Here is an 18,210-nt window from a genome sequence, read left to right on the forward strand (position 1 = left end):
CGTGCCCAGTCCTGGCTTGTAGTTTCAGTACAGTTGATAAAGTAATGTAGGAGTTTTTGCCCTTCCTCAGATATTTAAGATTTGGACACAGTGACAATGAGTAATGGCAAAATTCCCAATGCAACTGGAGCTTTGCTGTGGGTCTGCAGAGGAAACAATTCCTGAGGTTGCCCAATCCAAACTTCTAATTCAGTATCGATAATTAAATTAGAAAAAAAAAAAAAAAATCAAAGCACATCCAAGTGTGGCAACAAGTTCCTTATTGACTCTCTGCGTGCAATAAAAGCCCTTAAACACATTCTCAGTTTTAAATATGTGCTCAAGCCCCATTGATTCCAGTGTTAACACGAGGCAACCAGATGAAGTGCTTCTCTAAATTCAAGCCTTCCTGCATTTTCCTTGGGAGTATTTTACAACCAGAACAAAAAGTAGTTGTAGGATTCATTAGAGGGCAAAGAAAAAAAAAAAAAAAAAAAAGAAAGAAAAAGAGAGAGAGTGCAAAAGGAAGGAAAAACAAAGAGGAGGAAACTTTATGGCTCCGTAAACAGCTGTAAGCAATGTCTCTGGTCGGGTCAGACCGGTCTGAGTTGACAAGGCAGTGTCTCCAATTATACAGCATGCCGTAGCCTGTAAAAATGAAATCAATTTGTTATTTTTCTGGGAGAACATTATAGCGTGAGTTCACACATTTGGTGAGCCTGATGACTCAGTGAAAGCCAGAGGAGGAACTCTCAGACCTCTGTGTGTGTGTGTGTGTGTGTGTGTGCACAACTGAGGGTCCATGTGTGTTCAGCACCTTCCTGTAGGGAAGGGTGAGAAATGTCAGTAATTTGCTTTATCAGAGCAGTGGACATCGAAAATCCTGCTGTTCTCACCCAAAACCTCCAAATGACTTTCCATCCCTGGCTCTCCTTTCAAACCTGGCTCCATCACGGAGGAGTTTCAGGATAAAATTCCCCCGAGCACTTAAGCACTTAAGCAATTTAGAAGTCCAAAATCCAATCTTTGCAGGGATCTGAGGTCTTTGAGCCCAGTCCTCCGAGGTATTTAGCACTGACATAGCCCAGGCCAGACCTCAGCGCTGGGGGATGAGCCTTAATGAGAGGTTTGAAACCACAAGATGTACTTTATATTGCTGATCATTTAAAAAAGGTTCAAGTTGGGATGCTTTAGGGGTGTGTATGGGGGGGAGCTGAGAGCATTAGGACTCACCACAGTCCTAATTATTATTGAAATTCAGAGTATGAGTCCAAATATCTTTACGTTGTGTAGGCATTTCTCATTGCCTAATATGTTGCTTTATCCCTTTCCCTCCATTCCCCTAATTTAGCACACCTGACCCAGAAAATTAGAGCTATTTTTCACCTAAAAACTTCATTCCAGTGCCCGAGTTATATAAGCATTTGTGCTGGGGGAGAAAAAAGGAGGCAGGTTCTTTTCCAGCCGTTGCCTCACAAACACGCATTCTTTCCATTTGTCATGAAACCCTGAGAAGGGGTTAGGCTGGGAGAAGTCAGAAGCAAAAGGCAGCGAAGGTGTTTACATGAAACTTCAAAATTACTCCCCTTTCATTTGCAAGTAACTGTTGTGCCTCGTCCCAGGTAAATTTATCCATCAGCAATATCATTAGATGAGTTCATTATAACCACGAGATTTACAGCGCTCATAAACTGCAGTGTAGGTGGCAGATTAAAATGTTAAGGCTTATACATCTCTAAAAAAACCCTGCACTGCCATCCTGGCACGTTTTAGGAGGTGGATGGAGGCAGATCTCCAGCGGGGAGACCTCCAGGGAGAAGCCCCAGATGTGGGATGTGGTCTGGAAGCAGCACCAGGGTCACTGGGACCTGGATCCAGGTTCGAAAACGTGGTTGGAGGGGCCATTATTCTGCTGCACGGGTTGTTTTTTTCAGAATGACATGTGTAGCAAAGGAGTTAATTGCCTTGGGTAATTAAAGAGTTCCAAAGAGTTTTTCCAAGGAACCGGGTTGTTAATACTTGTATTCTCTCCTCCTCTGTGTTCTGTAGATCCTTAGGGAAGACAAAGTCAAGGCAGCATCTCTTGCACTCAGAGTGGAAGGTGCTGAGTGTTGTGGTGTGCCTTAGTTCCTGTGGGAATTTGCTGTCCTGGCCAAACCTCAGCTCAGGGAATTTTGCTTTCTTAGCACCCACTTGAAGCTGCCACTGAGCTCATTATTTCTCAAATCCAGCCTCAAACTACTCTTAAATAAGCTGTCGTGGCCCAGCTTAGAGATAGCAAAGGCTTTCCTTGGCCTCCTCCTCCAGCTCTCCAAGGATTTCTGAGATTCTGAAACAAAAAAAAAAAAAAAAAAAAAAAAAAAAAAAAAAAAAAAAAAAAAAACCACCAACAAAAAAAAGGCTGACACTCCTAGTTCCTGCTTTTAGCTTGGAAAAAAAAAAAAAAAAGGGTGTCCAGTTTATGCTCCCCATTTTTCCCAAGCCAGTGCTGCCTCCTGGGCATCTCCAGTGATTCAGCCCACCTATCTGAGGCATCTCCCCCAGCCTGGGCCAAGAGTTGCCCTCTGGAGATGCTGATCTTGCTCCACGGACTGGGGCAGACAACGAGTTTGGCCGAGATTCCAAACTTTTAAATGGTCAAAGTGGGGTGAGGTGAGTCCCACGCTCGGAGATCCTCTGGTGGTGAGAGGTGCTTGGAGGTGCTGCTGCATCATCATCACCATCCTTGTTGTTCACACAGGGCAAGGGTGAGGGAATTGTTGTGGGAGAAAAGTCACCTCTGTGCCTGCGTGTTTGCAGGTTTGGTTGGACTCAGCCACAAAATTATGTGTGTGCTCTCGGGGTTAGAGGAGAAAAATGGGATTTAAATATAGCCCTTGTGCTGGACTTGGAGGTGGATGAAGAGGTATCCAACAAGAACAGTTAACACAGTAGGTTGCAGCCTTTTTCTTTTCCAAACCTGGAAAGATAGACACCTGCACAGTGAATTTAGAGTTATCTAACAGGCTTAGATTTCTTTTTGGGAACCTCTTTGAAATGTCTTAGTCCTGATAGCGAGATGTCCAGAGCCAAATGTTGAAGACCCCACTGCAATCAATGTTGCAGAGACTCATAATTTCTATATTAAAATATGACACTTTTGTAATTAGACTGGTTAAACCTAAGTTTGATTGTTACTGGTGCATGCAAAACAAAACAAAACAAAAACAAAACCAAAACAAAACAAAACAAAAAAAAACCCAAACTGAAAAACAAAATCTTTCATCAGAATCAGTTACTTGATTCACGTCTTCTAGAGCCAAACCTATCATTTTGCTGATCTGTGTTAAGGTGGTTTCCCAGTTTTCAACTAAAACATCAATTAAAATTTCTGTTGCTGTCCACGTTTTTTAGGTGCTTGGGTTTGGGATAGTTTTAATATCATAGAAGGAAACCACTTTGATTGCAGGAGGGGCATTAGTGAGCAGAATGATTCCTTTTTTCATTTAAAATAATGGGGAGTGAAAAGTTCTACTTCCTTCCTTTTCATCCTAAAATTTCTCTAGGTTTTGTTTTTGTAGTAAAACAGAGGAAAAATCAGAGCATGTGCCGGAATATTGGTATTTTCTGTGTAGAAATAAGGCCATCCAGTGAATGTAGAATTAGAAGTTTTTCTGCCTGTCCACCCACCTGGCCTCTGGGCTGGTGGTTCAAACCACAGAATCATAAAACCATAAAATGGACTGAGTTGGAGGGACCTCAAAGATCATCCAGTTCCACTCCCTGCCATGGGAATGAACATCTTCCACCATCCCAGGTTGCTCCAGGCCCCATCCAACCTGGCCTTGGACACTTCCAGGGATCCAGGGCAGCCACAGCTTACCTGGGCACCCTGTGCCAGGACCTCCCCACCCTCACAGGGAAGAAATCCTTCCTAATATCTAATTCTAGCCCTATTCTCTTTCTCTTTGAAGCCACCCCCCCTTGTCCTATCACTCCAGGCTCTTGTCAATCGTCTCTCTCCATCCTAATCATGGGTCCCTTCAGGTCCAAGAAGGCCACAGTGAAGTCACCCTGAAAGTCTTTTCTTTTTCAAGCCGAACAAACACAATTCTCAGCCTTTCCTTACAGCAACGATGCTCCACCCCTCCAACAAACTTTACAGCTGTTTTGGCTCCATGTCCTTCCCATGTGGCACAGTAGGTTCAACTCCATCTCCTCTTCTGGGATTTCCTTCCCAGCTCCCAGTTGTCCATGTTAGATGGACACCACACTTCACCTGTCTTGTGCGGTTTATAGGAATTGATCACAGCTGACTTACAGACCCTGCCCCAGGAGCCTCGGTGCCATCAGCCATTGATGGCAGCCTCCATTTTTGGAGACTTCACAGGCTTCCAGCTGCTCATTTCTCAAAAAAAAAAAAAAAAAAAAAAAAAAAAAGTGGTTTTAGACAGGCTGAGATATGTGGATTTCATGCTGGTCAGCTTGAAGGATCATGGTGGGAGATAAGAGAGGGTTTATTTGGGATGTTGTAGGATGGAGTAGGGGCTGCCCACTCATCACCTGCTTCCCTGTGAGCCCCTCTGGTGCCAGGAGATGTGAGACAGCCCTTTCCTCACAGCTTTTCACCACCTGTGGACGCTTCTCCAGCCATCTTCTCAATGTCAATGTTTTAGGATCATGACACCACAGATGTGCTGAGAAAATACATATTTTTAAGACAAACTACCTTACACAATTTGTCCCCTCTTTCATCATGTGGCTGAGACTCTTCTGAGGGATATGACACCACAGAGAGGGACCCAAACAAAATGAGTTAGAGAGGAACAGGGGCTGAGCTGAACCTCTGTAAAGCTGGATGGGTGATAAGAAAGGGTTTGGAGGAGGAGTGGCATCTTGTTGCTAAGGGAGAAGCACTTAAGGCATCTACAGGAGAACATAAATCCCCTCTATTATGAGCAGATCCTTTAATTTAACTTCTTCACCAGGGTCAGCTGGACAAAAAGAGCAAAGTCACTCCTGGTGCTCAGTTCTCAATATTTGGCGGGGTTTAAGTGCACTCAGGGTGTTCTCCTGGGTCGTTTGGCAAGTTGCTCCCTTGCTGCTCAGCGTTAATAAATGAAGTTATTTTCCCCATGTTGGGGACCCTGGAAGGATGTCCCTTGAAGGAGGAAACTCTCAAAGGGCCTCCCCAAGATGAACAGCAGAACAAACCTCCTGCAAAGCTCAGGAATGACAGAATTCAGGGAGAAACAAGCAGATGTAGGAGTCTCCACAAGCTGCTCCTGATGTGTCAAGGACTTTTGACGTGCAGAGAAGGTGGTGACCTTGAAAAGTCAGCAGAGTGGTGCTGTACAACGAGGTCAACCAGAGCTGAAACCTTCTCTTTTTCTAAAAAAAAAACCAAAAAAAAGCTCTGAGCAGGAATTTCCTGCATATTTCTCCCTCCTAACCCGGCTGGGGTGTCCATTCCAAGAGGGAGGGTACATGTAATTTATTAAGAAGGTGGCCAGGTACTTATTTACAACGGCTCTGCTGAAGGAGCAGATAGATTGAGATAAGGGAAATGAAGAGCTCTCTAGTTGTGTTGGCAAAGAAAAATGCTCACTGGAGGTTGAATAAAACACTCCAGGGCATGCAAGGCTCAGAGATAAGCTAAGAACTTTGGCTGTGGACATACAGAGCTGTGTTTTTGTGGCTCCTCCCGTGCTAATGGGAAGAAAAGCCTGATTTGGTTTGAAAGGAACAACTCTTTGACCCTTTCCCTTGGTTCAGGCTCGAGCAGCACCTGTTCTGGGCATGAGTGTGTGTTTGTAAAATTGAGAGCTTCAGGAATTCCCCAGTGGAAAAGGGAGAGGTCAATGCATCCAGGAAGTGTTGGTGCTTAGGGAATTTGAAGGTGATGCCTGGTTAGACCACAGCAGATGACACCTGGCTCATTTCTGGGCACCACATTCTCAGAATTACCCACATGAAGGAGATGGTTTGGGTGGAGAAGCCAGAAGAGTGGAAAAATGCAAATGCCAGGTTTGATCATTGGAAACAGTGAGGGAAAAAAAAATGAATGATGGGAGCTACGAGAAAGTTGAGCAACACTGAAATGAGATTCTGATCTTTATAGACTTTCCCAATCTTTTCTCAAAGTTTGGTTGTTGGGTTGTTGTTGAGGTTTTTTTTTCTGGGTGGAGAAGAAGGTTGGAAGGTTCAGAAGGTTCCCACCTGATGATCAATAATAATGACAGGGAGCTGAAAGAACTGGGTTCTCCTAAAGATAAATTGGCTTTAGAGAGAAAAAGTGTTTACACCTGGAAGCAAAGTAGAAACCAAAAGAGGGTGCTGGGGGAGATGTTATCACCCTCCAGAGGCTGTGAGTGAGCCAGGAGGAGGAGGAGGAGGAGGACTGTGCTCAGCTCTGCTCATGGAGAGATTTTTGGAGGTTCCACCTCCAGCTGGAAGTCAAGTGACTCCACACTTCCCCATGAAAGGCCAAATTTGTATTTACACCATCTTGAGGCCTGATGACACCTTGAGAACGAGGCTCATGCTGGAGATTGTCTTTTGCAGATTAAACTGTCCAGACTGTAACACAGATCAAAGGGAGGTGTGACTCCTTCCCTGCTGTATTGAGCAGGGAGCAATGTGAAAAAGCAATTAGAGGTATTTCTATGTATTTTTTTGGTTTTTCTTTAATCTTGGATGATCTTCCCATCAACGGAAATGAATAGTTGAGGGCACCAACCCATCAACTCCTCTTCCTATGACTGGTATTTTCACTCTACCACTGTAGTAACCACCAAAAAAAAACACCAAACCCAGATACAGGCTTGAGTTTGGTTGTTCATGTAATTAAAGTTTATGAGATTGGAATCCTGAACTTCATCAGGGTCCTACTGAAGTAGCTCAAAAATTTCCTTCTGGCTTCACCACGTGGTGGATGTAGCTCTCTTTGTAGAGCTTTGGGAAGGATGTTGGTGACTGCAGTTGATGTGGAAACAAACTACAGATGTTCCCACCAAAATTAACTTCAGACACCAGAAAACATCTACATTTTGGACTCTCTGTAGTCAATGGCTGGAGGATGAGTAGGAACAACTAAACTGATGTTTTTCCCTGGAGACTTCAATGAAGGCTTCTCTCCAGATGGTTTACAGAGATAGGTCCACCTACCTCCCAATCCTAAAGCTGTGAATGCCTCCTAAATCCCAGTCTTGGGGGAGATTCAATGGATTAAAATCTGGGTATTGGGTATTAGGTATGATTGGTATTAGAGCACCCTAAAAATCCATTCCCAACAAGGTGACAAAGGCAACACACTCAACAAGCCCTCTGAAGCCTGAAACAGCATTTTAGAAAGTGTCTTTAGTCCAGAAATGGTGGTCCAGTGTTTTGTATAATATTTAACAGTGAATCAAAAATGTACACTTGGCATAGGCTCCATTTCACAGATGGCTTTCTGCCAGCTGTGCACCCTGAATTAATCTAAAACTCAGAAAAACCCCATATCAAGCCACTGAGATAATGAAAAATCAGTTTAATGGGTCCTTTCCTCAGTTTTCTCCTGTGGGTTTTCTGCAGGAACTCGTCTCCTTCCTCCAGCTGAGCTCTCTGCATGGCCTTCCACACAGGGCTGGACTTTCCTGGGTGGGACAGTTTGAAGGAACTGATCCATCCTCGTTGTCAGAGATTGTGGCGTGGTTGGGTTGGACTCAATGATCTTGAAGGTCTCTTCCAACCTACACATTCTGTGATTCTGTGATTTTGTGATGATTCACCCCACAGTGCAGGCATGTCCTGCCCCACCTGTCACCCAGGGGCTTTGAGAGTCTGGCCAGCACAGCCCAGGTGGGGGCAAGGCTGTGATTCACCCCAGCCCAAAGCACACACCTCAACTGGGCAGGGGAATCATGGCATGGAAATGTCTGCTTCATTCCACTGGGCAGGGGTGATGCTGTTGAACACCACAGCACAAAGACTCCAACTTCAGAAGGCTGAAAATGAACCTTTCTTTTTTGGGATGTGTCTCCCTTTTATACTATTCTACACAGACCAATTTGATTGGTGACACAAAGACAAACCTCTTCCCTCCCATTGAGACCAGAGGGACATCAAGAAGAAGTCCCTCCTAGAGAAAAGGAACAAAAACAAATTTGCAGTTACAAAACACACTTCTCTTATTTACAGAAAATTCCCTGGGAAAGGAATTTCAGAGAACCAAAAACATCTCAGGCACAAAGGGAAATCATGGCATGGAAGTGTCTGCCTCTCTCCACTGGGCAGGGGAATCACAGCATGGAAGTGTCTGTAGCCCTGGTTTCATGCTTGAGATGTTTTGGTTTTCCTGAAATTCTTTTCCCAGAGAATTTTCTGTAAACAAAAGACATATTTTTGTAACTGTACCTTTGTTATTCATTCTTTCCCTAGAAGGGATTTCTTCTTGATGTCCCTCTGGCCTGACCAATGTGAATGAAGAGGTTTGTCTTTGTGTCACCAATGGAATTGGTCTGTGTAGAATAGTATAAAAGGGAGACACATCCCAAAAATAAAGGAGTCATTTTCAGCCTTCTGAAGCTCAGAGTCTGTGTTGTCATAGTGTACAAGTGTCTGCCACTCTCCACTGGCTGATTACAAAAGCAGCCTGGGGTGAGCAGATCTCCTGGAGGCACCCCTGTCACAAGCATGGGAATGTGGGTGACAGGGACACAATTTTGAGCTGCTTTCCTCCCTTTTAATGCAATGGAAAAAGAGGGGCACTTCTGGAAGGTGGCTCATGCCATTTGTCTCAGCTTCCCTCCCTGGGGTAGGATGAATTGCCCTCTAATGCTGAGATCAATCATCTCCCAGAAACTCAGCAGAGGTGGAAAGAGGCATCTAAGTTTAGGAAATCAGCTGGAAATCCTTTGCTTTTCCCCACACCTTCCACCTTGGCCATCTAAAGTTCATTTGCTGGAGAGCACGTCCTTGGCTGAGCTGATTATCCTGGTCCTAAACTCCCTCCTGGAGCCATTTGGGACCCAGAAATGGATGTCCTCATTTGGCTGGAAAGGATGGATTTGTAGAGCTCAGTCTGCAGTTAGCAAAGCCCTCGAGATGTGGCTCCTGGCCATGTGAATCTCCACCTCCTTCTCACTTCTGTCCCCCTTGACCAGGTCCCCTCCAGGAGTGGAGTTAACTGGCTGCAAGGACCCTCCTCTTTAAAAAAATCACCTTAAAATATTTTTTATCCTACCTTAAAGAACTGCTAAAATCAAGCTAATTTTCTTCCGGGCTTCAGCAACGATAGAATTCTTGTGTTATTTTTTAAGTCAGAGCAAAAGAGAGTGAAGGCTTTATTCCCTGATGGCCCTGTTGATAATTCAAAATTTGATGTTCCCAAATGAAAACCACACAGCAGAAAAAATGAATGTAAACAGAAATACACACTGCCCAGGCAGGTTTCTCTTTGTCATTAATTCAGGGCAGAAAAGACAATCAAGAGATTTAATTAGAAGAAAAGGAAATTATACTCTTAAAATCCCTTCAGTTTTAGTAATCAAGGTTATTATTAGAAGCACCAGCATAAAAACACTTTAACCATCTATCTAATTAGCTGCATATCTGCTGATCTCCCTGCAGAGCTGACTTGTTTGTCTCCAAGGCTTCACCAACACAAAGGTTCATGGACAGTCCTTCCAAGACTTCCACTGGGCTGAGCACAGGGTTTGCACTGGAGTTAAACTGGGATTGGTTTTTGGTTTTCGGTTTGGCTTTAATTTCACTCCCCTCACTTCAACCAAAGCCCCACAGAATGATGCAGCTCCCCTTCCCAAGTTCTTGGTGTTGCCTTTCCAAATACTCCATGACTTCTGCTGCTGCAGTTATTCCTTTGGGTAGCTCTGAAAGTGCTTTTCACTGGGTTTCTTCAGCTGCCAAAATTTCCTATAAAACGTCTTCTAGAGGTGTGTTTTTGTATCAAAGAGAAAAATACCTGTTTGACCCCCTGGTTGTGGAGAAAATTATCTGTGTGAGCTGAGCATCTTTGGGAGGGAGGGAGGGAGGGAGGGAGGAAGGAAGGGAGGAAGGGAGAAAGGAAGGAAGGAAGGAAGGAAGGAAGGAAGGAAGGAAGGAAGGAAGGAAGGAAGGAAGGAAGGAAGGAAGGAAGGAAGGAAGGAAGGAAGGAAGGAAGGAAGGAAGGAAGGAAGGAAGGAAGGAAGGAAGGAAGGAAGGAAGGAAGGAAGGAAGGAAGGAAGGAAGGAAGGAAGGAAGGAAGGAAGGAAGCTGATCTTTCACAGCACAATGATGGATTAAGGCTTTGGGAGGATAAAGAAAAAGGAAATAAAATATTAAAAGTAGAGTTTTTTGCATTGCTGGGCCTGTAGAGAACTTCAAGAGATCTTATTTTGGGGAAGGCTGACAATGAAAATTCTGTTTTCTGGTGAAACACAGAAAAACCGAAGGTGTTAATTTTCCATCCCCATTCTTCTGAACCGAGTACAAAGATGAAATCCAGCCTGACAGCACCTCTTTATCCCTGTTTTTGTTTTTATTTTTGCCCAGGTCCTTGGCCATTGGTCACCAGTACTCCTCCCTGGGGACCCAGCCCATCCTCTGCGGCAGCATCCCGGGCCTGGTGCCCAAGCAGCTGCGCTTCTGTCGGAACTACGTGGAGATCATGCCCAGCGTGGCAGAAGGGGTCAAGATTGGGATCCAGGAATGCCAACACCAGTTCCGAGGGAGGAGGTGGAACTGCACGACCGTCAACGACAGCTTGGCCATCTTTGGGCCCGTGCTGGATAAAGGTGAGTGAAAGCTGTGCGTTTGGGAGGATAAATATCAGTGGTGGAGTGGCAGCAGAGGTCTGGAGAAACCTCCCCTGAAGTCGTTCCCTTCTGAAGAAATGACCTGTAAAAATGTCCTGCAAGAGACAGGGCTTGAGGTGGGTGAAGGAGTGGAGTTGTCCCTGTTCCAGCTGGGAGCAGGAGCCATTTGGGATCCAGAAATGGATGTCCTTATTTGCCTGGAAAGGATGGATTTGTAAAGCTCAGTCTGCAGTTAGCAAAGCCCTGGCCATGTGAATGTCCACCTCCTTTTCACTTCTGTCCCCCTTGACCAGGTCCCCTTCAGGAGACGAGTTAACTGGCTGCAAGGATCCAAGACAGTCACCTTAAATAATTTTTAAAACTAGAGAGATTTTTTAAAATAATTTTTAAGACTAGAGTTTTTAGGACTAGAGACCCCCCCGAATCCCTTTCAGGATGAACTGTCCCATGATCCTACACCCCTGGGAAGGAACACAGGGGATTGTTGTGTTTGCAGTGGTCAAGCTGGACCTGGCTCCTTTTCTGATCCCTGGGCTGTAATTTCAGCCCTGTAGATGATGGCAGAGGGGAAATGGTGGCTATTGGGGAGGGACTGGACTTATCAGATAGTATCAATTTTGATACAATTATGAACTACAATGAAAATCTAAGGCCTGGGGAGATCACCATCAATTAATGCTTCTGCTTTCCTTGGTTGTGAACACAGCAAATCGGAACAAGGGTGCAAGTTGTTTCTGCACCCCTTGACAGAAGTTGGAACTCTTGGAAATGTTTTGCCCTGGGTTGTTGAATCTTGTGAGATTTAAGCCTTAAGCTAAGCCTGAGTTTCTGGTCTTTTCCCTTATAAGTTGGTAGGAGCCTGTGAGAGCTCCCTTATCCTTCCTTGTCCTTGTTTGTGTGTCTTTTAAAATCCAGCCTGGTCCTGCTGGTCTCACTAAGTCTGGGATAAGTTTTGCCTTTCCCTTTAGCAAAAAAGGGCCTTCCTTCCTTCCTTCCTTCCTTCCTTCCTTCCTTCCTTCCTTCCTTCCTTCCTTCCTTCCTTCCTTCCTTCCTTCCTTCCTTCCTTCCTTCCTTCCTTCCTTCCTTCCTTCCTTCCTTCCTTCCTTCCTTCCTTCCTTCCTTCCTTCCTTCCTTCCTTCCTTCCTTCCTTCCTTCCTTCCCATGAAAGAGGAGGGAGCATCTGGAATATTTTCAGGGAATTTGGTGTATTTAATTGATCTCTACCCACCTTGGGGTATGTTCTGCAGTGCTTCCAATCTAGATTTTTAGTTTTCCCCTTGCTGCATTGCTCAGAACAGATTTGGGCATTTTCTTCCACCACTTGGTTGCTCCAAGACCCATCTTTGAGGACTTCCAGGGATGGGGAGTCCATGACCTCTCCAGGCTCCCAGACAGTCTGAGATCAGACACCCCACGTGTCCTGCAGCAATTATCCTTGTGGATAAACTGCTTTTCACCTCCCTGCTGACCTGCTGACCTGGGGTTGAAGGAACCCCAATCCCAAAATCTGCCAAATTCTCTTATCTCCCACCAAGGGTCTGTCCCTGCTGCAGACTGGAGGAGGCTTTTGGTAGCTGGGCTCAGGGGAGGGAGAGGAGACTGGGACGATTTCATAACTGAAGAATGTTGTTCCTTGAGGGAGAATCAAACCACCCTTCAGTTTTGCTTCACCTACAGCAGGAGAGGAGGGGGGGGAAAGGAAAAAAAACAGCTCAGTCGCATTCTTGTGCGGCAGATCCCCCAGGGTAGGAACATACTTGAGCTCCTACCCAGAAAGGGAGAAGGGGAAAAGGAGAGAGAGAGAAAGCAAGGAAGCAAAAAAAATCTGTTTTGCAGCTTGGATTTTAAGTTACATGAGACCTGAGTGCAGCTCTGGTGTGAGTCAATGGGGACCCCATCCTCCCTCAGCTGCTCCTAAAGCAGCTTTGCCCCACAGACTATCTGCACTCCTGGCACTGAAAAGGACCGATTTTAATGCCTTCAGGAAATCCTTTCCAGGCCCAAACCTCACTGTCTGGGCTGCCCTTGCTGCTGTGGCACCTCATTGCTCATTCAGGGCTCGGCTTGAGCTGTGATTCAGCAGTGCCAAACTGTCACCAGACTCTGGTCCCGTTAAGAGCCGTGTTCTGATATCTCATCTAAAACCAGACTCTTTTTCCCCATCAGCCTTTTCATGGGAAAAGATCCCACATGTTTTAGCTAAGACTATATTTATGTATATATATATATATATTTTAGCCAGAGGTCCCTTCCAACCCTAACAGTTCTGGGATTTTGTATTAATCACACATTAAACAGGAATGGCATTGATGGGCTGGGCTAGAAGGGAATGGTGCTGTCCAGGGGATCCTGACCTGCTGCTGTTGAAGGCAACACTTGACAGGCTTGACCCTAAATCCCTCTTGCTCTTGTATGTCACCCAGGGCAGGGGAAGAGCAGAAATCCCCCATCCCACCCTATTTGTCTACTCTGGTTTGCTGTGGAAATAAACCTTCCCTATTCAATTATCCAGAGAGGTGTGGACTTTCTATCCCTGGGAATGTCCAAGGCCAGGTTGAATGGGCTTGGAGCAACCTGGGAAAAGTGGAAGGTGTCCCTGCCTGTGGAATGGGTCCCTGAGCTTTAGGCTCAGGGCTGTGGAACAGAGTTTTTCTCCTCCTCTGTGGTCTTGGGAGTGAATGGGCAGGTGTGCAGCTTCACTGAGAAACATTCAGACAGGTGCCACTTTGGGGTCTTCCTTGCAAATCCCCTGGAAATGGAGTTTTGGTCAGTTTGGACTACTTGGAATGCAAAAACCAGGATTCCTCTATGGAGAGACAATTGAGTCTGATCTCTTTCTCTCTACCTAAACTCAATCTGCTTACCATTTCTAACATAAAGACACTACAACTCATTTCTGGTCTCCCAGAAGCTCAAATCTCAAGTGCTGGACAGTAGAAAGAACCTCTCACTTGATTTTTTTTTTTTTTTTTTCCAACAGTAACTATCCAAAGGAAAAAAAAATTGTTATTTGTTTCTCCACCTGTATTTTCTGAAGTGGAGGAAAACATGGCAATGGCCACAATGACCTGAAGTGACCACCTGAGAGCCACAGCTCTTGCTCAGCCACTTCCCTGAGAGGCCAGGTGGTTTTTAATGCAATTATTGCATCTTTCAGCTTACCAAGGAGAAGGGAAGATTTTTTTGAGTTGCCTCTAAAAATATGTGGGATAAAACTTTGGAGGATGTAGGGGAATCACTGACAGCAGAAAATGAACAGTGCAACAACCTGCCAGGCATTTTCCAACTCCAGCTGAAGTGCCATGCAGTGGGAATTGTGCCTTTTGCCTTTATTTTAGGCTTTTGTGGGCTGGAGAGGCTGTTCATGCTTAAGCTGTGAGTTTAGAGCCTCTCGATGCCTCGTGAGCTCCCTTTGAGACTCCTCTGGGCAGAAATATGAACCAACCTCAAGAGAAGGAATACAATAAAAGCTTATCATGGCCGTGTCTCTTTAAAGGATCTCGGCACATAATTAAGTCAAAATAAAAGTTTCCTCTCTCTCTCTCTCTCCTTCCCCCCCCCCTCATTCAATAAAAGTAAATTACCTCCAACTATTTAAACCCGCTGTTCGTTTAAATTTAAAAAGAGAGCCCTTGTCCATCTATTTCTTTCACTCACTCCCACCTCCTTCTGCTAAAGACTGGCCGGGGCTTTAAACCTGCCAGCTGGGCTGAGAAATGGTTAATAGTTATTGTGGAGGAGCAGCTTTTAATGAACTATTGAAGAATGATACATTGATGGAGTAATGGGAGTTTAAGTCTCTCTGTAATGAAACAGGTTCTCAGCGCCGACCCATTGTGGTGTAAATACGGCACGTCTCTCCCACTGTTTGGTCAGGGCTAAATAGCAGGGGCCAGAGGGGGGTCTGCTGATGGGGTCTCCGCTTTAGTTAATCAATCTGATTGGATTAGGGTCACCGCGATCCCTAATAATGTCAAAGGTTACGCCAAACTGGATTAAATGCTTTGTTGGAGAGGGCTCGGGTTCTTTCAGCTCGGGCCGGCGGGGCTTGTTTATTAGACTTTAACACTCGTGTGCAGCCCTTGGGAAGCCGCCCCCCGGCCCTTTTTCTTGTGCCTGGGGATGGGAAGGAGCTGGGGAAGGGGGAATCCCATAGCTCTGCACCCATCGGATGCGCCCTGCCAGAATGTGCATCAAATTCCCCACCCACAGGACAAATGATGGGTGACCAAGGCCTGGGAGGTGTAAATTCATTCCGGAAATAATGGACCCCGAGCACGGTGACCCCACTGCTCGTGTCCCTTTTTTGGGGTTAATCCTGTCTGTGGCCAGCAAAGCCGTGTCCTGTCTGGTGCAGCTCCTGTTTGGGCAGCCAGAAGGCTGAGTGTGGGGTGAAATATGGAGTGTTTAAGAGCACTGGGTTGCTTTGTCATTAAACTGGAGAGGCGTCTTGTCTTCCAGCACTTCCATCTCAAATCGAGGTGGGATGGGATGGGATGGGATGGGATGGGATGGGATGGGATGGGATGGGATGGGATGGGATGGGATGGGATGGGATGGGATGTGATGGGATGCGATGGGATGCGATGGGATGGGATGCGATGTCCCTGTAATCTTACCCAGACTGACCACAATAATTTCCTGTAGTCTTCCCTCCCCACGTTCCTGCAGATGACACTGTCCTGCAGACATGGCAGAGTGTCCCTCAGGAGGTGACACCAAATAATCCCCTCAGAGGTCCCTTGGCAGTGGAGAGGGGCAGAACTAACAGGGGCAGAGATCTGAAATCCCTGGATTTCCAGTGCCTCGTTCCCTCCCACAGCAGAGCACACGGTGCCTGTTCACGGCCTGACGTGACTGTCATGATCCAAGCAGGATTCTTGCATGATCCAGACTGGAGAATTTCCCCTCCAGACTTCTGGAACGAAACCAAAATCTGAATTTGACTGCAACATCTCTTCCCAAAGGACATTTTTGCCTTGACATATCACCAAGAGATAGACAGCCGCCTCTTTACAAATCTCCTCCGCTGCTCTGCTGTTGACAACCAGCCCCTCTATTTTCTCTTCTAGCACTGACCATTTTCTTTCCTACTTAGACTCCCTAAAAAGCTAAAACTGGGGCCTGCAGAAGGGTCAGCAAAACTTTGGGTTCTTTATGCCAGACAGCGAGACAGGTCGAGGTAGTTCCAGTTGTTGCTGGGGTCCTCCAGGGCATGATTCATCTGATGTATCCCAGACAGTTTGGATTAAATTATTCACACCGTGACGTTTCTACATCTCTCCATCAATCACTGAGGGAATCCAGGGAGACCGGCTCTGGATGGGAAGACTCTTGCTCCCAGGCACTATGTGGAGGGCAGAGCAGGCATCTGTCCAGCTCCTGAGAGATGTGGGATTCAAACCACATCCAGTTTCTTGTGGATTGCTGGGCACTGTCACCTTTGCAGCCAGGCTGATTCTGGGCACGGCTTGTTTGTGAGGTTTGGTTTGTTTCGGGCTCTAGACATTCTGGGGATAAGCTCCGTGTGTTCTTTCTCTCAAGAAAGCCCACATAAAGCTGTGTTCAAGGGCTGCCTCTTTACCATTGTGGATGAGAAATCTCATCTCATGTCTGGTGAAATCCACCTGAGTTTTTCCCCAGATTAGGCAAGAATGGAACCAGACCTTTAAATTCAGTTAGAATCCCTCGGAGACACGAGTCTCCTCCATATTTTTTTTTTTTCTTGCTGTGTCACAACATCATCTCTCCCCAGGCTCCCTGATAGGCCTGATCTCATCTCCCAGAGTCAGATGTCAAAGTCTGAGCGAGTCACCCCAGGCTCCCTTTGCAGCCAGTGGAGAGCAATCGGCATCTCCGGGGAGCAATTCATCTGACCTATCTCAGACACCTATCTCAGGATAACATGAATCATAGCAAGATGTTTATTTCTCCCCATTGACTATAGAGGGAGCCTAGGGCTACAGCCTCTGACTTCCATGGGTGCTTCTCAGAGGCCCGTTTTGGGGGCAAATTGTTCCCACCCCTCACATTTCTCCTGCTGGAAAGCAATCCTGACATCCAGCTCCAGTTGTAGAGACCGTTTTAATAATGGAAAAACATGGCACATGGAAAGGAACTCTTGGAACCACTGAATGCAGGCAGTCCCTTGCTACCCAAGGCATAATAACATCTCATAATGATTTTAAATTAATACGTTCAGCAGATCTCATCATATTTTCCTGATGGCATTCTGGCATCTCTCTTGTCTCCGAGCCAAACTTTTTCCCCCTCCTTTTTTTTTCCCTGCTCTGGATCAGCCTTCTGCACTTCTGCAATAAAGTAAGGCATGAGCAGAAAGCCACAAGATACTGATCCATCCAGGAGGTTTGTTAAATGTAGGAGGTTCTCTCCTCTCTCTCATGAGACTCTTCCCAAGAGGATCTGATTTCCAGCCACACCCCGTCTACCTCCCCGCCAATGGCAATTTGGGCAGCTGCCCTGGTATCAACAACGGAGATCTACAAACTCTGCCCTGTAACTATGGGGAAGGAAACTGGAAGGATCAGGATTGAAGATGGGGCTGTGCAAGCTCCTCTCAGCCATAGTCAGGATGCACAAATCGTGCAGGGCAGAGGTTGGGGGAAAGGCTGGCACATCAGACCAGAGCACCACTTGGGTTTAGTGTAAACTGAGCTTGGATTGGGGATTGCTGCATGGGGGCAAGGGGATGCTGCACTGCTGAGTCCATTCCAGCCCAAATTCCTGGCTGCAGCATTCCTGACCTGAGATTTGGGCAGTACAGGCAGCGTGTTGGAGCTGGGGAAGGAAACTGGAAGGCTCAGGATTGAAGATGGGGCTGTGCAAGCTCCTCTCAGCCATAGTCAGGATGCACAAATCATGCAGGGCAGAGGTTGGGGGAAAGGCTGGCACATCAGACAGTGGTGGGAGCACCCTTGGGTTTACCATAAATTGAGTTTGGATTTGGGATTGCTGTACAAGGTGAGGGGATGCTGCACTGCTGAGCCCGTTCCAGTCCTAATTCCTGGCTGCAGCATTCCTGACCTGGGTTTTGGGCAGCTAACTCAGTCCAGGAGTGTTGGAGCTGGGGAAGGAAACTGGAAGGATCAGAATTGAAGATGGGGCTCCAGACATGAGCACTGCTTGGATTTAGCATAAATTGAGCTTGGATTGGGGATTGCTGCACAAGATGAGGGGATGCTGCACTGCTGAGTCCATTCCAGCCCAAATTCCTGGCTGCAGCATTCCTGACCTGAGATTTGGGCAGCTAACTAAGTACAGGCAGCGTGTTGGAGCTGGGGAATCAGGATCAGGATTGAAGATGGGGCTGTGCAAGCTCCTCTCAGCCATAGTCAGGATGCACAAATCCTGCAGGGACAGAGGTCGGGGGAAAGGCTGGCACATCAGACAGTGGTGGGAGCACCACTTGGGTTTAGTGTAAATTGAGCTTGGATTG

At 46.3% G+C, this 18,210-nt stretch overlaps 1 protein-coding gene across 1 annotated transcript in view; it reads left to right on the forward strand.

Moving 5' to 3' along the window:
- WNT3A (Wnt family member 3A) overlaps positions 1 to 18,210 on the forward strand; it is a 93,059-nt gene that overhangs the window by 42,995 nt on the left and 31,854 nt on the right. Inside the window, exon 2 of the mRNA XM_083876470.1 lies at positions 10,492 to 10,733. Coding sequence (XP_083732596.1) covers positions 10,492 to 10,733 — 242 coding nt within the window. The remainder of the gene's footprint in view (positions 1 to 10,491; positions 10,734 to 18,210) is intronic.

The sequence above is a fragment of the Zosterops lateralis genome (assembly GCF_965231275.1).
Source record: "Zosterops lateralis genome assembly, chromosome: 1".
NCBI classification, from domain to species: domain Eukaryota; kingdom Metazoa; phylum Chordata; class Aves; order Passeriformes; family Zosteropidae; genus Zosterops; species Zosterops lateralis.